This window comes from Lissotriton vulgaris, chromosome 1_1 (assembly GCF_964263255.1).
Source record: "Lissotriton vulgaris chromosome 1_1, aLisVul1.2, whole genome shotgun sequence".
In the NCBI taxonomy this organism is placed as follows: Eukaryota; Metazoa; Chordata; class Amphibia; order Caudata; family Salamandridae; genus Lissotriton; species Lissotriton vulgaris.
This window is the reverse complement of record NC_141685.1, coordinates 98,750,176-98,773,839: the sequence shown is the minus strand read 5'-3', so window position 1 is coordinate 98,773,839 and position 23,664 is coordinate 98,750,176. Positions and strand designations below refer to the sequence as shown.

Genomic DNA, 23,664 nt, shown 5'->3' with positions numbered 1-23,664 from the left:
TTCAAGAACCGACTAGATAACAACGCCCACAACAGCAAGGAACTATTCAACATCGTCAAGGAATTTACCAACCCCTCAGCCAACTCAAACGACATCACCCCCTCTCAAGCCCTCTGCGACTCCCTAGCCTCATTCTTCCACAACAAAATTGCAGACATCCACAACAGCTTCGACAACCAACCCGAAGACCAACCCACCCATCCCCCTGCAGGACCCCCACCCCCCTTGAACACCTTCAATGACTGGAAGCCAATCTCCACTGAGGACACCATCCGTCTGATGAACTCTATCCACTCAGGATCCCCCACAGACCCATGCCCTCACCACATCTTCAACAAAGCAGACTCCATTATAGCACCGCACCTCCGAGACGTCATCAACTGCTCCCTCGACTCCGCAACCTTCCCGGAAAGCTGGAAACATGCCAAACTCAGCGCCCTCCTGAAGAAACCCACAGCTGACCCCACCGAACTCAAAAACTACCGCCCCATCTCACTCCTTCCATTCCCGGCCAAAGTCATCGAGAAAGCGGTCAACAACCAGCTCGCCGCCTTCCTCGAAACAAACAAATCCCTCGACTCCTCACAATCCGGCTTCCGTGCCAAGCACAGCACTGAAACAGCCCTCATCGCAGCAACAGACGACATTCGAACTCTCCTGGACAATGGAGACACAGTCGCCCTCATCCTCCTTGACCTCTCCGCAGCCTTCGACACAGTCTGCCATAGCACCCTTCTACAGCGCCTCAGAAACATCGGAATACAAGGAAAAGCACTGGAATGGATCACCTCGTTCCTCACCGGAAGAACCCAGAGAGTCCGCCTCCCACCATTCATCTCAGAGGCCACTGAAGTCATCTGCGGCGTACCCCAAGGGTCCTCACTCAGTCCCACCCTTTTCAACGTATACATGAGCCCCCTCGCGGCCATCGCACGCCAACACAACCTCAACATCATCTCCTACGCGGATGACACCCAACTGATCCTATCACTCACCAATGACCCTAGCACCGCCAAAACTAACCTACACGAAGGAATGAAAGAAGTAGCCGAATGGATGAAACACAGCTGTCTGAAACTGAACTCAGATAAAACAGAAGTCCTTATCTTAGGTTCCTCCCCCTCTGCCTGGGACGACTCTTGGTGGCCAGAAGCCCTTGGAAAAGCACCCATCCCGACGGACCACGCACGGAACCTGGGCGTCATCCTGGATTCCTCACTTTCGATGAACAGACAAGTCAACGCCGTCTCTTCATCCTGCTTCAACATTCTTCGCATGCTCAAAAAAACATTTCGCTGGATCCCCACCGAAACTAGGAAAACGGTCACCCACGCTCTGGTCACGAGCCGACTGGACTACGGAAACACCCTCTACGCCGGTACTACCGCTAAACTCCAGAAAAAACTCCAACGAATCCAGAACGCTTCAGCCAGGCTCATATTAGACATCCCGCGTAAAGAACATATCTCTGATCACCTGAAAAACCTCCACTGGCTCCCCGTCAATAAGAGGATCACTTTCAGGCTCCTAACCCACGCACACAAAGCACTCTACGAAATCGGACCCGAATGCCTCAACACACGACTGTCCTTCTACACCCCCTCCCACCAGCTACGATCATCCAACCAAGCCCTTGCCACTGTACCTCGCATCAACAAAACCACCATGGGAGGTAGATCCTTCTCCTACCTGGCAGCTAAAACCTGGAACTCACTTCCTACTTACCTTCGCCTTACTCAGAACCACCTAGCATTCAGAAAGCAACTTAAAACGTGGATATTTGACAAGTAACCCCCCTCCCCTCTTCAGCGCCTTGAGACCCTCTGGGTATGTAGCGCGCTATATAAATTTTTTGACTTGACTTGACTTGACTATCACTAAAGCACCTGCTCTACAACCTTTTATCGGTAGTAGAGAAACGGTGATCACTGTTGATGCATGCGAATATGGTTTAGGGACGGTTCTTTCACAATTGTCCAATGGCAGGGAATTTACAGTAGGATTTGCTTCCAGGACTCTCCGTCCTGTCGAAAGAAAATATTCTGTTATAGAAAAAGTGCTTCTAGCTTGTGCTTGGAGTGTTGAAAAATTCAAATCTTACTTATGGGGTAGACCTTTCAGGCCAGATGTAGGTAAAATAGATTTACCGATTCTTAATTACCGAAAATTACCGAATTTTACCGATTCGGTAATTAAGAATCAGTAAATCTGAGGGGTGGATATGTAGGTATTCCAGATGTGCTGGAATAACGATTCGGAAAAATTCAGTATTTACCGATTCGGTTAATACCGAATCGGTAATGCTCATTCATTCCTATGGGCTTTGAAGCCCATAGGAATGAATGGGCATTACCGATTCGGTATTTACCGAATCGGTAAATACCGAATTTCACAAGGGTGCAGGGGGTGTCACTTTGACACCCTCTGGCACCCCCAAAACAGGCTTGGGTGCCATGTGGCAGGCATACATGCCCTAAGGGCAGGTCTGCCTGTCACATGGCATAGGTGTGCATGCACACATGTGCATGCACACCGGAATCGGTATTTTAACATCAAATTGGATTGGAGTCCCACCTACATCTGGGTACCTCAGATGCGGTAAATTTACCAAATCTGTATTTTACGGATTCGGTAAAATGACCGAATCGGTAATTTGACCGAATCGGTAAAAAAATGCCCCCTACATACCAGTCACCCATTTACCGATCGGTAACGGCCAAAATCGGCCGTTACCGGTCGGTAAATGGCCTGAAACGGCCACCTACATCTGGCCCTTGATCCTTCAAACTGACCATCGACCGATAGTCGATATTTTGTCAGGCAAAAATATTAAACGTACGACCGCCCGTTTGGCTAGGCTTTCTACTAAATTACTGGAATATAACTTCAAGGTCATTTACATCCCTGGAGGTAAAAATAAACGGGCATATTGTTTGTCCAGACTTCCCATACAAGATTCTGATGAACAAGAGTGGGAAACTGAAATTGAAGAGTGTTTTGTGGCCAATATTAGTCATGACTTTATTTCATTCGCCGAAAACGATTGGATTAAAGCAGTTGAAAATGATGACACCCTTAAAGAAGTAATTTCTTTTATACAAAAAGGGTGGCCAAAGGAAAAATCTCTTTCTTCTGAACTTCAGATCTATTGGAAAATTAATTCTGAACTTTCTTTGGAAAATGGCAAAATTGTTAGGAGTGACAAATTCATTCCTCCCTCTGTTTATAGAGAAAGATTAGTTTTGGATGCTCATTCTGGACATCTTGGAGCTACTATTACCAAGAGGAATGTTAGAGCGAATTTTTGGTGGCCTAAAATGGATAATCAAATTGTAGAGGCAGTTAAGCATTGTACACGTTGTAACACTAGTGACAAGGTTCTTGTCTTAGAAGGTGTTTCTGATTCCATTGTTCCTCCTCCAGCCAGGGCTTGGCAGAAAATTGGTTTGGATTTTCTTGGTCCATTTCATGTTCTTCCTAATACTTCTAAATACTTTCTTGTTCTTGTTGATCATCTCTCAAGATGGGTGGAGGTCGAACCCATCAATGTTCCCAACTCTAAAAGTGTCATTGATTGCTTAAGTAAAATTTTCATGAGGGAAAGTTGTCCGAAAGAAATTCTCACTGACAATGGGGTACAGTTTGTTTCTAAGGACATGAGTGTTTTTTTGAATAACTGTTGTATTAAACATACTAGAACCCCTTTATATCATCCCCAGAGCAATGGTAAAACCGAGAGGTTCAATAGGGTTGTTGTTGAATGTGTGCAAGCAGCTTTTAGGTCTAAAAGTTGTATTTTTCAAGCGGTTAAAGACCTAGTATGGTCTTATCGTATTTCTCCTCATGTTGCTACAGGTTTGACTCCCTTCGAACTTATGAGAGGAAGAAAAGCTTGTTCTCAAGCTTATCCTTTTTGGATGGCCAAAAGTTTCCACCGAGGGTGTGATTTGGAGGAGGTATGGGAATGTGCAAATAAGAAATCTTCTGAATTACTGTCTAGTAATGTTGAACTAGGAAAGAGGGCTCCACTTAGTATTTGTGTGGGTGATTGGGTTAGAGTTAAAAATCCTGTCACAGTTAAGAAGGGTTTTTCTAAATTTCTTGAATCTCAGCAAGTTGTGGATGTTCGCAAAAATGCTGTTAAATTGTCAAATGGAAACTGGTGGAACACATCTCGTGTTGCAAAAGATCCTTCTTTTCGTTCAACTGTACTTTCTCCTAAAAATGTTCAAACTGAGAATGGTTTCAGGAAAAGCACCAGAGTGATTGTTAAGCCTAACAGATTTCGTGATTATATCTAATTTGTTAATTCAAGTTGTTAAACTCTATGTTTTTCGTGTTTTTTTTAATGTTCTTTTTTTTTTCTTTTCATTGATTTTTTTGTTTATTAAAAAGGGGGGAGGTGTGTGGTGATCTGTAATCTGTATTTATTGCTGCTTGATGTCATGCCATCTTGGAATACTGTGATGTCACCTGTGGGTCTTTGCTGGGGGTTCCACTCGAGTGTTCCTTGTGTGGCAGTTGCAGCTGCTGTGTCTTATCTACTGGCTGGACAGCTCTCTTCTCTTCAATAAATCTACAACATCCGGGGAGGAGCCTAGCCGGCGACTAAGATGGCCGCCTGAACCCTCAGCTCCGCTGATCCGTCTCCCTCGTGTCCGAGCCGCCCCAGATCCTGAAACTCACGGTGCACTCTCTCTGCGGACACGGGAGGGGGCGCTGCGCCTGACGGTGTGATTCCCGTCACTCTACACCCAGCAGAAGTGCGAAAACGCCCCAGCTTGTACCCGGCGTGACTGGCTGGCGTCCAGTCCTTTGTCTCCGAGGACGGCTGCCCCCGACGGAGTAAAGCGTTGGCCGCAAGCGGCGGATCGGAGCAGCTTGGCGGGAATTGTGGCATCAACGAGCATTCCGCTACATTGTTGCATCTGCTCCCACAACGCGCGGAACTGGAGTCGCGGCGATCTGGGATACATTGTATCCGCTCCTGGCTTCTGTGTTTGCCTTCATCTTCCGACGACTTCCCCGGGGGCCATTTTGAGCCGGGTGCTCTTCAACTGGCTGTTGTGGACGCGGCAGGGACCCGCTGTTATTGCAGTCCTCTGCCTAACGCTACAGCTGGGAAGGTGCTGCTATGGAGAGTGCAGCTTTCGCCCTTGAGTTACGGCTGTGTGAGTCGAGACGCCGTGGGCATTCCGGGCAGCTGGGAAACGGCACTGGCAGGGGGGCCCAAGTGCTGGTACACGATCGGGAGCTTCGTGGTCCTGGCACTGAGCCGTCCCTTTCTCCTGATCTGCCCCTGAGTCTGAGGGACCTTCACGACGCCCTAACTGCTTTGCGAGCAGATGTCCGCTCCACAGCTCGGGACCTGTGCGGTCGACTGGACACCGGTGGTCTCGCCCTGCCCCCCAATGATCGAGCCTGCGTCCGCCTGCGGGGCGCTTCGCCATATCCTGTGCCCGGTCGTGCTGAACCGACTGGACGACTATACACGGGGAAGCCGGCAGACCTAGACATGGTGGCCGCCCCGACTTTGCCGGAGTCGCGTGAGGCCAGCGTGGAAGCTCCTACGTTATCGCGTCGATTTGATAAATGCAACTGGGGACCATGTCCTGGACTTTCCGTGGGAACCGCTGGCGGCACTGCCTACTGTGGTGAACCCATGTCGCCACCGTCTAGTTGGATTGTTGTGGGTGACTCGCTGCACTGCGCTGCTTCACGCAATACAATTTGGGACCCCATGGCACTGGTCGGGTCAGATGTTGGGGACAGGCCCTTTCGATCGCTGCCGGATGGACTAGCTGCCTTTGGTAGACGGCTGCCTTGCTATGGATCGCCTGCCACAACGGTGGACCGCTCTGCGACGACCGAAACGGACTTTGGAGATCGATCCTCTACCTCGCAGTGGTCCCCTTGTTTGTTTCCACCTTCCATGAGATTTGTTGTGCAGCCGGACTGTGCCGTTCCACCGCACCGCAGGGGCCAGGGGTGAGGCTGCACCCTCTTGGGTTAGGACTGTTTTTCTCCTGTTGCTGAGACGCTGAAGGACTGCCGGGGAATTAAACGTTGGTATTGTATTGGCTTTGGAGTCGGGGTAAGGGTGGCCGGGGGCTCATATGTTCATCGGACTGAAAATGCTTCATAGGCCCTCCTCCGAACCTCTCTTTTCCTTTCCTGGGAGTAATAGGGTATTACACTCTTCCTTTCTCCCTGGGTTCAACCGTGATTTTCTAGACCTTTCCTTTTCTCTCTCTTATCTCTATATTTCGGGTTCTTCCGGGGCGACAGACACGTAGCTTGGGGGGGGGGGTAGGCCATAGCCTCGGCATGCGTGTAGGGTGGGGGGTCCTCATTGATATGTTTTTATTTCTATGGTGCCTTCTTTTTCTTTTATTGTTCTTCCTTTTTGTGTTTTAGGGTCAGTGGTGGGTATTGGGGTAGGATGGGCAGTGGTTGGGTGACACGTCTTGCGGCGTAATTCTATCCTGATGTTGCAGTACCGTGCCGCCATTTTAGATGTGCTTAGTGCTAGTAGTCTCTCTTGCTCGCGTTACCCTTTCATCATGCGATTAAATGTGATTTTCTGACCTTACCTTTTCTCTCTCTTATCTCTATATTTCGGGTTCTTCCGGGGCGACAGACACGTAGCTTGGGGGGGGGGTAGGCCATAGCCTCGGCATGCGTGTAGGGTGGGGGGTCCTCATTGATATGTTTTTATTTCTATGGTGCCTTCTTTTTCTTTTATCGCTCTTTCTTTGTTTTCTTGGGGTCAGTGGTGGGTGCTGGTGTTGGATGGGCAGTGGTTGGGTGACACGTCTTGCGGCGTAGTCCTATCCTGATGTTGCAGTATCGTGCCGCCATTTTAGATGTGCTTAGTGTTCGTAGTCTCTCCTGCTCGCCACCACCCATTCATCATGCGATTGTCTGTACTGTGCACTGATCCGTACTGACTTCTGTCTCTCCTTACATATAAATCATAAAATTAACCTCACTGTCTCCTGCCACTCGGAGCACATAGATTTGTGGTAACAAGGATCGTATGCTTTTCTGTGCTGCCGTGCTACCGAGTGGAAATATCCTTTGCCAATAAGCTCAGAATTGTGGTGGCCGGCCGGATGGTTGTAGGCCCGTATTTGTACTGTGCAAAGAGCTTAATAAAGGTTTTCAAAAAAAAAAAAAAAAAAAAATCTACAACATCCTTTTCCTGCGTCCGCCTCATCTTTACAGAACCCCCCTGGCAAAGGCAGAGTATATTGTGGAGAAGAATTGGCCTCTCCATTTCTTACACATCTTGAGGACTTCAGAAATAGTGAGGTTGGATTTTTGAATAAAGCCTGTGTGACCTGCGTCTGTTGAGCTGTGCATATATTCTATGGCGTTTGTGTATTGACCCCAATCCCCGTACATTCCAGGTTATTATTGTGTAGGCGTCTGTCATTTGACTGTGTATCTTAGTGTATTATGTTTAAAACCCAACCAACACATGCACTAAGAATGAGAGCGCCAATCCAAACCCCGCAAACAAGGGAGCCGGGATCCGCGCTACCGGCAGGACCCCAGTCAAAATCTTAACGTATGCTACATAGGGTCTACAATCACGTTTACTTCACTGCAGTCTCACAGCTACAGGCCTCAATTGCCAGCCATCGGTGGGTCCGTTCCTCGGGCATCTAGCCACTGCCATGCTGCACCATTCTGTAGTGCTCAAATGTTATATATTGTGTGGAAAGCATGCACTTACCACCCAGGAGTCAGACAGTTCTCAACCAGCGTAGCATACTCAGGTTAATCATGTCAAGGACAGTTATCATGCACCCCCCCCCCCCCCGGAGCGCCAACAATCTCAGTAGAGGGGTTTCCGTCGCTCGGTTCATCAATCGGTATCCTGCTGTTGATCGTCATGTTTCTGTTCCTTGCGTTTGCCAGTAATTTTTTTGAGGAAGTCCTGGGCCACCTTAGGCGTGGGAAGTATGGTGGTTTTACCTTCCCAGGTTACCTTCAGATGCGCAGGGTATAACATAGCGTATTCCACCGGCATGTTTCTCAGCTTCATCTTAACAGTGGCAAACCCCTCCTTCGGGCCTTTTGCACAGCTATAGTGTAATCCAGGTAGAAGTCTAGTTGGTTACCTTGATAGTTCACTTGCCTTTTCTCCCGCGCCCTCCGTAGTATGTTGTTGCGGTCCCGATAATTTAAAATTTGAGCCACTATAGGTCTAGGGGGAGCGCCTGGTTGAGGATGGGACGCCAGCGATCTGTGTGCTCGCTCAACAATGAAGAGCCGAGATAGCTGTTCCACTCCGAAAATCGCTCGACACAGCTCCTCAACCTATGTCTCCATGCGGCCCGTATTGGTTGTTTCAGGGACCCCCGCTATACGGATGTTATTGCGGCGCGATCTGGCCTCCAAATCTTCCGCCTTGGCCTTGATCACCTCCAACACCTTTTCCATTCCTCCACATTTGCTAGCAGTGGTATGTGCCTCATCCTCGACCGCCAATATACGGGTTTCAGCCACATCTAGGCGCTCCCCCTGTATGTCTAATTTGGCCGCCATGTTATCCACCCAGCTGGTAAGATGGTCGAGCTTCCCGTTAATGTCCTGCAAGTTGGATTGTATTGCCTATTGCTTTCCGTGGCCTTGTCCACATCTGTTTCTGTATCAGAGTGCGCTGCAGGTCCACGCACCACCCTGCGTGATTCAAAGTTAAGCTTTGATTGCTGCTTGTCTGGTTTCCCCATCCTGATGGATGAGCCGGGACCTTAGAACACTTGTCTGCGAGCAGCACACTGTAGGAAAAAAGGTGCCCTGCGGCGCAGTTCTATGTCTGCGCTGTTGATCGCAGAAGGGCAACTTATGATCGTTCCTGTGTTGTCCAAGACCAAGCACCCACTGTAGCGTCACCTGCTAGATCCAAGGGCGAACACAGGGTGGAGACGCTGAGATATTCAGGTGAAAAAGGCAGCTATGGAGGTAGGAAACAAACCGTGGCAGCATGAAACTGCTCGTGTCAGAAGGTGAGGCCAAGGCAGTGCTATCAGGTAAGGCTGTGTAATGTGAGCTCCCACCATCGTCTACCAGATAACTACAGCCCGCGAAGGTCGTCGCAAGAAATCCACATGTATAATGCAATTAGTGGCTGCTAAGGCCCCGGCCTTCAGCTATCTGTGTGGCGCAGTAAGGGTCAAGAAAGGTTTTTGTCCTAGGACTGGGGTGCACTGCCCTACGCTAACGCTAAGACTTGAGAAGAGTGGAAAATCAGTGGAGTATGAGGTGCAAGAGGGCGAGGGTAAAAAACCTGTAACCCCCCCCAGTGGAGTGTCAACCTAGACTGACACTGTATCAAGACAAAACAGAAACCCATGCACACTCTAGAGTAAGTACGTTGAAAAGTTAAAATAGAATCAGATACAGTTATGGAGACAAAGGCATGGAAAACACAATGGCAATAGTAATATTCAAAACAAGAGCAAAATGTTTCGTCGCGTGTGGCACAATATGCCTGCGACTATTCAGGGCTGTACAAAAATGAATAGAAGCCGACGGTTGCTCAATCAGTGATAATTCCAACCTGACCGGGCTCAGGACCAGATAAAAGCATATGTTTCAAGTAGTGTTTCCCGCACAAATAATCCTTATTGGGTGAAGGAAAAGAATAGGATTGCGTAAATCTGACCATGGCGTTAGACAATGTTCAAGAGCATGTATTGAAGTGCTGTTCATAGAAAACCCATCGGTATTGGGTGAAGTAAGGATATAGGGCGAGATACGTGCTAATGGACAGGTGCGCCCAGCAGGCGTGTCATCTCGTGTGTCGGCTAGCGGGTATTATCATGATCCACAAAATGGCCGGCTCCCGGAATCTTCCAAACCATTCTTGCCAATCAAAATGGAAAGCGGCCCGCGCTCCAGTCACTCAGCTCACCGGGCAAGCTTATGGTCATAGTTCTGCATGTGGCACCCCCGCTTCGCCATGTCAGGTGGATAGCAGTCACGCTGTTGGCAATGCAGGTCCAATGTGGCTACGGCGAGAGTGAAACACTGCACAGTGTATAGGGCGCGGGGTAGGCAGTGGCAAAAATCGGCAGTGTAATGTGAGCAATATCGGCCACTGCTCCAGATGATGCAGGCTTACTCGCCATCCGAGAGCCGTCACTTTCTCACGGTCCCCACTCTACTGCCGCTTGCAGCACACATTCGAGCGGCTCCGGCAGGTCCCCGCACCTGATGTCATCCATGGTGTGAGCGGAGTATGAGGAGAAGGGGCGGCAAAAGGTGGCAAGGGGGAGCTCTCCTACCTGACAAGGAGGCTTTCCCCACGTTGCTCCCTAGAGGCTGCCATTTTAGGTCGATGGTGGTGTTGCAGACAGAAGCGCCCAGATCAGTTCACAACAGGAGCAGTGAGCTTTAAACTACCGCATCTCAGGGTACAAACTCGGGCCGCCGCGGCCGTGATCACTGGGCTCCAGGCGCCCCGCTCCCCGTCGTAGCAGCGCTCAGTTCACCGCTCAGCTCTCCAGTCGGCCAACGGGCGGCATCTTGTAGGGTGGCAGCCGCCATGCACGGGAGATGGAAAGGCTCTCTATATCCTCATTCCGGGCACCGAGTGCCGTCAAAATCGCTCTGCAGCTTCTAGACGCGTTCCGCTGCTGACCGCTTCCAGTGGCATATCGTCTGTTTTAAGGGCGAAAACACGCAGGGCCGAGGTCTGTCCGGCGGAGCTGTCACTTCAGGCAGCCATCCCGCAGTGCGCCCTCTAGCCCCCCCTTTGTGGGATTATTATGGCGTGATTTCAGAGAAGCCGTCATTTTCCGATTTCGGAGTTTACTTTGCGTGGAGGACCCTGATGCTGTCGAGGGGGACATAATGTCCAACCATTCATCTGCATCTTCCGGGGTGTCGAAGAAGTTTGCTTTTTGGTCATATATGACTTTCAGGCAAGCAGGGAAGAGTAGGGCATACTTCAGATTAAGAGTTCAAAGCTTCTTTTTTGTCGCCTGATATGAGGACCTTTCCACTGTACTTGCCTCGTGTAATCAGGGTTTTTATAAGATCCTTTGATTTTCATATTGTATTCGGGATCCCTCTCTGTCCTTTTAAAGCAGCGTGTCTCGATCCCTGAAGTTCAGGATCCAAGCAATTATGGGACGGGGCATGGCCCCTTCTGTTGGTCTGCCTGACGGAATTCTGTGTGCCCTTTCCACACAGAAAAAGTCTCAGAGGCCCTCCGAGGCCACATGCTCCCTGAGCCGTTGCTCCATAAACTTGGTAGCGTTGGGCCCTTCACATCCTTCCGACAGACCTTTAATGTGAACATTATTCCTCTGAGCTCTTCCCTACGCATCATCAATCCGTTCCTGTTGTCCCAACACTGGAGCTGTAGCTGTGTCCGTTGCATTGCTTGCTCTTTGTGCTGTGGCACCAGTGAGTATATTATCTTTAACGCTGGTGGCAAGTTTAGCATGGTCTGCTTTCAGAAGTGTGAATCCTGTTGATAGGGAGCCGATTTGTTGCTCTATGCCTTTTCTGGAGTCCCGAACTTCCTGTAGGATTAAGTCTAGTTTGTCGGGTTCTGAAGTCATGTTTGTTGGTGGGACACAGCTCAAGGAAGGCTGATGAGAGGCGGTGGTCCGTATTCTCCATTTGTTGTTTGCCTGTAGGTGTGGTCGTCTCCGGGACTTTACTTTTGGGGCCTCCCATTTTTATTTGTTTCCCTGCACAGCACCCGGAGGCCACACAGCGTGCCTATGGATAGAAGTGTCTATTTGGGTGCAATGTCTCTGTTATTGCACGGGGTGATGCACTGACTTCAGCAGGCAGGTCAGTGTGGTCTGTCGTATGTATGGTTCTAGCCTGAACCAGTGGGCCCCAGTAGGCGATTCTGTGTAGTGTCTTCGGTAGTTTCCTCCAACTCACAGCCCCCCACCCCACTGTGTTGTTGCACAGGTAGCTGATAAATTATGTTACCCAAGTGAACACTTTGCTTTTAAGTTGGTGAATTCTCTTTCAAGCAGTTAGCTCGGTTCCATTCTCGAGTTGCCCTTTGTTGTATGCGGTGTCCACTCTGTCCCAAGCCTGAACTACCTCCAGGAGCTCCTTCGTTCACCCTCCAGTGTCTGCGTGCTGCAATGGGGGAGGAGCACGGTGACTTATGTTGGTAGGTGCAGCAGAGTGTCTTGCTTCCCTCAGTAGGCCATATGATGCGTAACACTTCACACAGTGGGGATTCCTCCGCCCAGCATCAGGGAAGGCCCATGTTTATGGGCAGTATCCTGGGGCCTACTCAACCTCTTTGTGTATATAAAGTAGAAGAAGGGTGGATGGGGGAGCACCGAGAGGCTCTACTCACCATTTTTCTTTCGTGGTCGAGCACAGCCACTGCATGTGTGTTCGTCCCAGGCCAGTCACAATGTCGGACAGTGCCCAGGTGTTGCCTGGAAGTGCTGCCGGGCCACCGTTAGTCCTGTGCAGAAGGGGTGTTTGGGCATTTCACATACCCAGGGGGAGCTTGCAGGTCTTCGCTCACCCACTGGAGATCGCAGCCAAGTCTGGTGTTGCGCAGGGGCGAGGTTGTGAGCTGTACCGTGTTGACTGCGCCAGTTTGCTGGCCTCTGTTGCCGGCCATCCAACCCCCGGGGCCCCACTTAGGCCTGCCTCCACTCTCCAGCCCCCTGCTCGTGGTCTGTCCAGTGGTCCCAGTAGTTCAGTACAATGCAGGTTTGGGGGGAGGGTGGACACAGCCTTCCGCCACCAAAGCTGGAGAGGCGCAGGTTCGCTCAGTGTGTCATGCCGGGGACGGGTCCAGAGGCCTCAGTGATGCAGCTCTCAGGGTCCTTGCCCGCATCCAGGGTTCTCTCTATAGCCCCGGAATGCAGGAGTCCCCAACTGGTTGGATTATCGTACCTCTCTGTGCCGTCCTCGTCCCCGTGATCTCTCAAACCGGTGTTGTTTAACCCGTATCGGGATCAGGCGAATTGGTTTGGCCTCAAATGGATTCAGCACAGTCGCTGTGTTTGGCTGCCCAGAGGTCCCATCAACTGTTTTAGAGTGGGTATATCATCCGCCTTCCGCTGTGCAGTCACACTTCTCTCGTCTGGGTGCAGGATGCATCCTAGCAAAACAGGATTTGGCAGCATTAGTTGGTCTGGGCGTGGAGCTGTCTCAGAGTGTGTCCACTATGCACAGAGGTTGGTCACGCTCTGTGGTTGTGAGTGACTGTATTGGAGAGGGAATGTCTGTGTGAGTGGCTGTAAGGATGTGTGAATGGTTATGTCAGTGGTTATGTGGGTGTGTGAGTGGTTGTATGGGGAGTGAGAGGCTGTCAGTGACTGTATGGGTCAGTGAGAGACTGTGTCAGTGGCTGTATGGGTAAGTGAGTGGGTGTTTGGGTGGCTGAATGGGTAAATACGTGGGTGTATGAGTAAGTGGCAGTGTGAGTAGCTTTATAGGGGAGTATGTGGGTGTATGAGTACTTGTATGGGTGAGCGAAAAAAAGCAAAGGTTACAGGGACGTTATAGGTAGGAAATAGCATCAAAAACTTCAGAAATTCACAGAAAAAAGGGTACAGGGACATTTACTTAGGATCAGATTTTACACACACAAAACCATATCAACTCAGCAGTTATCGTTACATGGGCTAACTATAACTTACGCCACCCACAATGCACTGCTTATGAAGCGGGCAGAGAAACACATGAAGAAATTGCTTCTGCCTGTAGAGCGTAGGATTTTAAGCTGCTTCCTACGGGTAGGAACAATGCTGGCTCCCTCTGGCATCACGGAGGCTTAGGGACCCCCGCTGGCCCCCAACAATAATGATGTGGGTGCCCTGGGTGGGCTCAAGGGCACCCACCCTTTACGGGCAGGGCCTTTTTTGTAAATCTTTCTTTATGCGTGGTAAAGACTTGTGTGGTAAAGCTGTTACTTGGTCAAGGCATATGCATGGTAAAGACTTGTGTGGTAAAGGTGGTATGTGGTCAAGGCATATGCATGGTAAGGACGTATGTGGTGAAGGTGGTACGTGGTAAAGACTTGCGTGGGAAAGGTGTTACGTGGTCAAGGCATATGCATGGTAAAGACTTGCGTGGTAAAGGTGGTACGTGGTAAAGGTATTGCGTGGTAAAGGCATTTGTTGGAATGTATGACATTATAATTAGTCTAATCCTGCACAATCTCTTGACTTGAAACTAAACCATCCATTTCTCTTCCTACCCTGGAAGGGGAGTTACTCCTTCATTTTGTGGAAGTGAAACTCTGTTTCCAGTGTCAGAGTCAGATTGGGGTCTGTGAATTCTCACTTACTAACTCACAAGTTAGCGTTCATTCACAAACTGACAAGGCGAAGCTTGCGTGCGCTGCATTTACTAGTGTGTGATTCTACACATGCAAAACATGTACACCTGTCAGCGATCATCTGACTAGTTTAGTTTTCAAACATTGTTGAAAGAGCTGCTTAGTCCTAAAAACTCCAACTCTTTGAGCATAAATAGGATAAGCTGTAAACAACTATTCTGGGGACACAGACAAGCCCACTGACACTTAGGGCCAGATGTATCAAAGGGCTTTACCCATCTGTGTCTATGGGGAAATGTGTTGATACATATGGCCCTAAGAGAGAAACAGTAATAACACTTAATCACATGCCCTGGAAAGCCCCCTAGTCCTGCTCATCATACAGACCCATCTCCCTCCTAAACATTCTTGCTAAACTATTCACAGGCATTCTGGCACACAACCTAGTCCGTTCATAATGGCCTTATGACTGCAAGTCACAGCAGTAGTGAGATAATACTGTGCCGTTAATGAAATGGATGCTTTCCAACACTGAGAGGACACTGGACACAATGTCTGCCAAGGGCCCGATTTACATTTAGGCGGATGGTTTATTCCGTCATAAATGTGGCAGGTGTCCCGTCCACCCTATTAAAAGTGCATTATATCCTGTGTCAGTTGTAATAAAGCGGACGGGATCTGTCATGTTTGAAGCAATAACCTGTCCGATAAACTCTAAATCAGGCCCTATGTCTGCAGCAAGTGTTGTTGAAGGAGCAAGAGCCAGCATTATAGGAAGAGGGCCTAGAAACAGATATAGTCCCAGAGTCACTGAAGTACCTACCTCTTCACTTCCTCTGTTTTAACCTCATTTGCACCTACCTGTGCGCCTGCTCTGTTTGTACCTCATAGGTACCTATATGTGCACCTCATCTGTTTATACCTCACAAGCACCCACCTGTGCACTCTCTCTGTTTATAGCTAATAGGCCCCTTCCTGTGCACCTCCTCCTTTAGTACCTCCCAGGTGAGCTTCTGAAATGAAGCTTGTGAGCTCCGTACTGCCAACCACGGCCTCAGGCCATTATCTGCATCTGCTGTGTGCATGCTTCAAGTGTGTCTCCCTGCCTCACCCAACAATGAACCCTGTGGAGTGAGTACACAAATAGAGGGGAGTAGGGAGCTGAAGGACATGGAATGAGGTAAACCTGGATAAAAGAAATATGGGATGGGAGAAATGGCACTTCACCTGTGGACAACAGACACCTCCTCCCGCTCTACCAAAGCCCTGTTGAGTCACAAAGTAGCATCGTGGCCTTCAAACAGACAACAATAAGTCAAATATCTTGTAAATGTTGAAAAACAAAAACAATTATTTATATGCACACATCTGTTGGATTGGGAGATATTTCAGTTAAATTATTGGTTGTGATGGATTCTCTATAAGGAATAAATGACTGATATCGTTGAATAATAAATGTCATGAATTAATGTTTGTTTGCCATATCTGTGTGCGCAATATAAAGACGGGCCTTTGCAATCAGCCCCTCATTCTGTTTCACAGAAAACCCTGGAAGGAGCTGCTGATTGAAATACAACAGGATCTTAACTTTACCTACTTTAGGAAGAACCAAAGACTCACTTTTTAAGTTGTCTTTCAGGGCAGAATCAGTCAATAGTTCAGGGGAGATGGATATATATTACGCTGATAGAAAATCCACCTCAACTCAGGATAATGCTCCAGTCTTCCAGGTTAGAAGGATCCAGAAATGCTTGAGCCAGGAGGGCTGTAAAATGTGTTGAAGGTGACTTAGGGGCTTATTACGAGTGTGGCGGTCTTCCAATGGGACTACCACAGCGGAGGTACCAGGCAGACTGCCAAGCCCATTGAGAGCCCGCCGCCGGATTATGACCTAAATCCAGGGTGGGTGGGTGGGCGGTGCAGCAGCGGTCTCGCGGCGGCTGTATTAGGCTCATTGGAGAGCCTAAATAGCAACCACCACCTTAAGAGTGCCTGCAGCACGTTCCTGCACCATGTCATGCATGCCACACTGTGCAGGAACAAGGGCGCAATTCCATGAGGTACACAACATGTGCCCCCCGCATGCAACCCCAGGAGAAGAATCGGCCGGGGCCCTGTGAGGGCCCCCTTACCTGCATGTCCTTTATCCTTTTCATGGTGGGTCCCCGCCATGAAAAGGGCGGTGGATATGCAGACGTAATATGCTCTGCGACATCGGCACTGCCAACATATTCAGGGTGTTTGCAGACCGCCTCCACAGCGGGATCCTTGATCCTGGCGGGGTGGCGGTCTTGTGGCGGTCCTCCCACCACACTCATAATACGGTGGTCAGACCGCTAGGATGGTGGCAGTTGGACCACCACCGTGCGTACGGCGTGGAGAAGTGAGGCTCACCGGTTAGAGGAGGCAGACCCTGAAGCAGGGGTCAGACCCGGGACCAGGGTTCGATCCCCGACGCCGCAGGGTCTTGAGCTCAAATGTCCACGGACTCGATAATTCTCGCTTCGGTGCCTACTCAAATCAGGGGTTCACACTCTGCAACTCTGGGCAATAGCTTGCTCAATCTCCACTACGGCCCCCCGCGGCGGGATGCCTGGCTTTCACCTTGGGGGTAACCAGTAGGGGACATCTCACAGGGAAAAACCAGGACGGGTTCCCAAAGCAAGCGCCTTGAGACCCTCTAGTGGTGATAAGTGTGCTATATAAGAAGCCATATTACATTATTTATTACATTATTATCATGAGGGCCGTCGCACTCATAGTAAGGCCCTTAATGAGCTGCAAGGTAAAGGCGGGAGTTGACATTTGAGTTGATCCAGTGTGAACATGAAAGCATTGTGAAAAAGGTGTCTGGAGTTACCTTTGATATATATACTTCCTAAAGAGTTACCTTTGTCATATATACTTCCTAAAGAGTTACCTTTGTCATATATACTTCCTAAAGAGTTACCTTTGTCATGTATACTTCTTGAAGAGTTACCTTTGTTATACTCTTCCTAAAGAGTTACCTTTGTTATACACTTCCTGAAGAGTTACCTTGGTTAAATACTTCCTGAAGCTTCCTGAAGAGCTACCTTTGGTAGATACTTTCTGAAACTGAATTAACAGCAGCGCTTCCTGAATCCTCTCTTTTTCAACAATTTGTTCTGTTTAAATGAAATCTTGTCCATGTATATCTACCTAAAACTGTCTATGTAGCATGAGTGCTCTGTGACTGCCCTTTCTTTAGTAAGTTACTCAGTGAATAATGGTAAATCACTGCTTTTTCAGAAGTAAATAAGATGTGACATGTTCAACCACAGTTTTAATGAAATATCTATGTATGGTAAAATGTTCCTTACTAAATTTCAAATATGGTAGCGAAGAGATGTCTTCTACAGCTGATTAAATATTGTGTATTCACATTATATTACATTTGCATTTAGTAATATTGCATTTCTTTACATCCAACAGAAAATAAGCCTTAAATGCACGGATTGATTATGAATAATGAAGAAAACACATCAAACCTGCAACAATTATCAAAAATAAGGAGCTCCAAAAACTTCAGTGCAATCAGAGGCAGAGGACAGATCCAGGAAGAAGCAGTCAAAGGCAATTCAGTGAGTGAACGAGTCTGAGCTCTGCACCTCGACACCCCAAGACGAAGAAATGACCTCAACAAAATTAAGACAACCAAGACAACAAAACTGACACACCACCTGCATAAACAAGTGTCCAACACCAGCTTTGATCATGAGGCTGGCATGAGAGTTGGAGGAAGGTCTTGTGTCTATTTGGGATCCATAGCTTGGAACAAACTCCCTCTTCAGCTTTGAGCTGTTAGCAACATGATAATGTTTAAAAAAGGTTGAAAACTTGGCTTTTTGTCAATGTTTGAAACAACCGGATTTACTTTCTTTTCTGACCTCTGCTTGGCCCCGGGACACTCTTTGGAGTAGCTGTACACATTACAAGTCGCTTCATCATCATGTTATGGCTAGATCACTGCTTCGCTATCTAAACTGGCAACAGAGCACCATTCAGTGCTCTAGGTGTATTGCAAACTCTTTCTAGCCAAACCAAAGGCACCAGGGAAAAGCACATCAAAGTGGAGCCTAACAACTGAAGGGAAAAGGAACGAGTGGTTCTGCTGCCTAAAGCACAGAGTATTGTCCCAATTTGCACCTACCGGAAGGAAGATTAAGCTTTACCCGAAGCATGCGTAGCCATTATCCATTCTAAAAATGCAATCACCCACAAGGAAGCCTTACTTATGTTATGAATGTGGCAGGTATTTAGTGAGTCTTGTATTTTATTGTTAAATCTAAATCAAGTGTCCAAAATATCACACACATACAGGGAATGTGAAAATAACGCAAGTGGTTTATTAACTATGCTGACCCTTCAGGAAACACGGTCAGGAGACAAAACGTGCAATTGCATTGAATATGTCAAGAACTTTAGCCAATTAGAAACCCTAAAAGAGCATCAGCGAATACAAACAGGGGGAAAACCATACCATTGCACTGAATGTCTAGAGAGCTTCAGTCAAATTGCAAACCTCCACAGACATCAGAGAAAACACACAGGGGAAAAACCATACCATTGCAAGGAATGTGTAGAGAGCTTCAGTCAAATTGCAAACCTCCACAGACATCAGCGAATACACACAGGGGAAAAACCATACCTTTGCAAGGAATGTTTGCAGAGCTTCAGTCGGTTATCACACTTCCAAACACATCTGCGAATACACACAGGGGAAAAACCATACCATTGCAATGAATGTGTAAAGAGCTTCAGTCGGTTATCACACCTCCAAACACATCTGCGAATACACACAGGGGAAAAACCATACCATTGCAATGAATGTGCAAAGAGCTTCAGTCAAATTTCAAACCTTTACACACATCAGAGAATACACACAGGGGAAACACCATACCATTGCAAGGAATGTGTAAAGAGCTTCAATCAGATTTCGCAGCTATACACACATCAGAGAATACACACAGGGGAAAAACCATACCATTGCAGTGAATGTGTGAAGAGCTTCAGTCAGTTACAAGAACTTCAAGCACATCAGCGAACACACACAGTGGAAAAACCATACAATTGCAAGGAATGTGTGCAGAGCTTCAGTCGGTTATCACACCTCCAAACACATCTGCGAATACACACAGGGGAAAAACCATACCATTGCAATGAATGTGCAAAGAGCTTCAGTCAAATTTCAAACCTTTACACACATCAGCGAATACACACAGGGGAAACACCATACCATTGCAAGGAATGTGTAAAGAGCTTCAATCAGATTTCACAGCTACACACACATCAGAGAATACACACAGGGGAAAAACCATACCATTGCAGTGAATGTGTGAAGAGCTTCAGTCGGTTACAAGAACTTCAAGCTCATCAGCGAACACACACAGGGGAAAAACCATACCATTGCAAGGAATGTGTAAAGAGCTTTAGTCAATTATCAACCCTCCTTAGACATCAGAAAATACACACAGGGGAAAAACCATACCATTGCAGTGAATGTGTGCAGAGCTTCAGTCGGTTAGCACATCTCCAAACACATCAGCGAACACACACAGGGGAAAAACCATACCAGTGCAGTGAATGTGTGAAGAGCTTCAGTCGGATAACAGCCCTCCGGAGACATCAGCGAATACACACTGAGGAAAAACCATACAATTGCGGTGAATGTGGAAGTAGCTTTACTTACTCTTCAGCACTAAGAAATCATCAGCGAGCTCACAAAGGGGAAACAAATCTTTTAAATGCCATGAATGCTTGAAAAGCTGTAGTCCATTATCACTCCTAAACAGGCATCAGCGAACACACGCAGAAGAAAAGCCTTCAAGTGCAATAAATGTGTGAAGCAATGTAGTCAATTATCAAGCCTATGTAGACATCTGCTTGCACACACTCTGTAAATACTGTACAACTGTAGTGAGTGTAGAAGTACCTGTAGGAAATCTTTTGCATTAAGGATTCATCCGTTAATGCTCACAGAGAAAAATCCTTTCAGGTGCAGTGAATGTGTGAATATCTTCTGTCAGTTATTAAACCTTCGGATACATCAACTAACATACACAGAGTAAAAATGAGCATTGCAATGAATGTCAGAAGTGATTTTGTCAATTGCAGACACACCTGGGCTAAACCTTACAATTGCACTAAAAGTGTGACAAGCTTTTGTCAATTTCTTATCCTTTTTTTTTTTTTAAAATAAACAATCTTTATTGCAGATTTTTGTTAACTATACATTTGAGACCATGTGGTGATTATACAATCAAACATAAGTAGATACAAATTACAGCTCAATATTTTGTTGAAGATATATGTAAAGATGTAGAAACAAAAAGGAAAAAAAAAAGAAAAGAAAGGAGTACATAAACAGGAAAGGAGAGAAGACTATTTTATATAATATCAACATATTCCGGTTTCTAATGTCTCCGATTATTCCCCCTAATCATTCTCTTCTATCCAGTCAAGTAGGAGACCCCAAATCTTCATTCCTCTTCTACGAGTATTATACCCTTTGTTTCTATAGATAGCAACTTCAATGCTACATGTTGCCAGCAGTCTGGCCCTCCACTGTATATATGACGGTGGTATTGGATCAAGCCAGGCTGACGCAATACACAGACGAAGCACCCCCATCGCGACAAAAATTAGCCCCTTAATCTGTTTTGGCCTTTCATTGTTTGACACCCCCAGCATGATTTCTGATGTTGTGATGTTTACCTCATAATGCGCTATCTCTGTGAGAAAGCTTGATATTTCAGCTATTAGATTAGTTAGCGAGTCACAGGAGGCAAACATGTGAATGGCATCTGCCGCTGGGAATGAGCAGTGTGGACAAGTTGTGCCTTTCCCAGTTCCCCACTTAGCTATTTTAGATGGAGTATAATACAATGAAAAATAGGTCTTATAAAATTGTGCTGGAAGCCTTATGGACATAAGGCATGAAAGTGACAATTCATATGAATATGCCAAACTTTGGTTAGATAATCCAAGTTTGGTCTGCCATGCTATTATATGTTTGTTCATGTCATCTGGTAACAATATATTCATAGCCCCATAGATTTCACCAATTTTTGAGGGCGTTTCCCTATATAAGTTACCTATGAAAGAACATGGTTGAAATTTAATCCGGCCACCCCCTTTCTTCAGTAAAAAATCTCTCACTTGAAGAAATTTAAAAAAATCCCTATTAGGAATATTGAATTCTAACTTTAATTCGGCAAATTATTTAAATCCATTAGTCGAGAAAAAACTACCAAGATGGGTAATCTCCAGATCGTTCCATTTCTTTATATAATTGTCGTGGAAGATCTCAGGGAGATCTGAATTCTGATTTACGGGAGTGTAATAGGAATAGCGACCTATTCCTAATAGTTTTAACATTCCCCCAGACTTTGCTTAGATTATTGATAGTCTTAAATTTGACTTTTTTGAAATACCCGTCATTAACATGTCGCCATAGGCATCCAGCGGCCCCTTCTCCCAAAATAAGTTCTTGTGGTGTTAATATATTGCCGCTGCCTCGGTTACCAGTTATAAGACTCAAGCTATACCTTAATACTGTGGCCCAGTAGTATAACCTAAAGTTGGGGAGAGCCCAACCTCCACGTTCTCTTGAATTAGTGAGCCACCTCAATGCCCTGCGCGGTCGATTATATCCCCAGACAAATCTAGAGAACAATGTATCTATATTTTTAAATACCTGTGGGGAAAATTCTAAACAGATAGCCTGAAAAAAATACAGAAACTTAGGTAAAAACAACATCTTAATTACGTTAGTTCGACCACCAATAGTTAGATGGAGATTATTCAGTCTGGTCAGTTCTTTCTTGGTGCGTTGTATAAGTGGATCTATATTGATGCTGACAATGCACTCTATAGCAGCACAGATGCTGACCCCCAAATATGTCGCCTTTTCAGTTACTCTAAAGTCATTCATCATAATCTTGTTATTCAACACAATCTGTGTCTTACTAGCATTCAGTTTATACCCAGAGGCTTCACCAAAGAGTAGTGCTTCTGTTTCTATCACACTTATAGTATTTATAGGGTCTCCTGTAACAATCGCGATGTCATCAGCATATCCTAAGCATTTTGTATCCATATCTCATACTAGGATAGGAGGGATTAGTGCATTATTTTCCAACCTCCGGATAAATGTATCTATATATATAGCGAATAGAAGGGGCGAGCAAGGGCACCCTTGTCTAGTCCCCCTAGTAATAGTGAAATTTTCTGACAGGATCCCGTTGATCAAGACACTGGCTCTAGGGTTTACATACAACTGTTTAATAGCAGTTATAAATTTTTCACCAATACCACGGTTTGCCATTGCCGCCCACAGGAACTTCCAGGAGACCCTATCAAATGCCTTTTCTGCATCTAGCAGGATGAGTGCCATAGGGTCTCCTGTAGTTCCCGTGTAGTCAAAAAGAGAAATAACTCTTTGTACATGGTCGATAGTAGACCTTCCTGGTATAAACCCGTGTTGCCTCTCAGAGACTATTTTATGAATCAAAGGTGCCAGTCGTGATGCTAATAATTTAGAATAAATTTTGGAGTCCCCGTTTATCAGGGTAATTGGTCGATAAGATCCCATTTCCTGTTGGTTTTTATTTTTTTTAGGAAAAACTACTATTTTCGCTGATGACCATGACCTCGGTGGGTTCCCCCCTTGCCCAATGGATTGAAAAAGTTCTAAAGCAATCCCCCTGATTTGTGGCGCAAATTGTACATAAAATTCTGTGGGTATTCCATCCAAACCTGTTGCCTTACCATTAGCCATGGAATTCACTGATAATAGAATTTCTTCCCACTGTATGGGACCATCTAGTATATCTCGATCTTCTGTATCCAGCTGATCTTTGGTAGTTAGACCCAAATCTAAATCGGGTTTACGTCCCACATTATCGGTTTCCTGATATAAGTTCTGATAGAACTTCTGGAAAGCAGTTCTAATATCAGAAGGTTCTACAATCAGGCCTGCTACCAGATCGATGATTTCTTTTATTAAAGTACTTGACGATTCTTCCCGGGTTCGGACAGCTAATTGGTGGCCTACCCTTTCGCTTAACTCATATGTTTTCTCTTTCTTAGAGTTTGCACTTGCAATCGCCTTTTCGATTAAAATTTCCGAGATGTAGTTCTTTGCGATTGCTACCCTACTTACAGCAGAGTCTACTTCCCTGCCTTCATGTACTGCTTTGATCAAATCCTCCTCAGCATTACATAGATTCTGATCAAGAGCTGTCATTTTTCTCCTCCTTTCTTTATTAAGCCGAAGAGAAAAACGCATGGTTTCGCCCCTAATACAAGCCTTCAGGGTATCCCACACTACATCCACTGTTGCAGACCCT

At 46.8% G+C, this 23,664-nt stretch overlaps 1 protein-coding gene across 1 annotated transcript in view; it reads left to right on the top strand.

Moving 5' to 3' along the window:
• Positions 1–20,643, top strand: part of LOC147737566 (uncharacterized) — a 77,884-nt gene extending 57,241 nt beyond the window's left edge. The window contains exon 2 of the mRNA XM_086936472.1: positions 17,747–20,643. Coding sequence (XP_086792598.1) covers positions 18,558–20,075 — 1,518 coding nt within the window. The 5' untranslated portion in view covers positions 17,747–18,557 and the 3' untranslated portion in view covers positions 20,076–20,643. The remainder of the gene's footprint in view (positions 1–17,746) is intronic.
• The last annotated feature ends 3,021 nt before the right edge of the window (positions 20,644–23,664 follow it).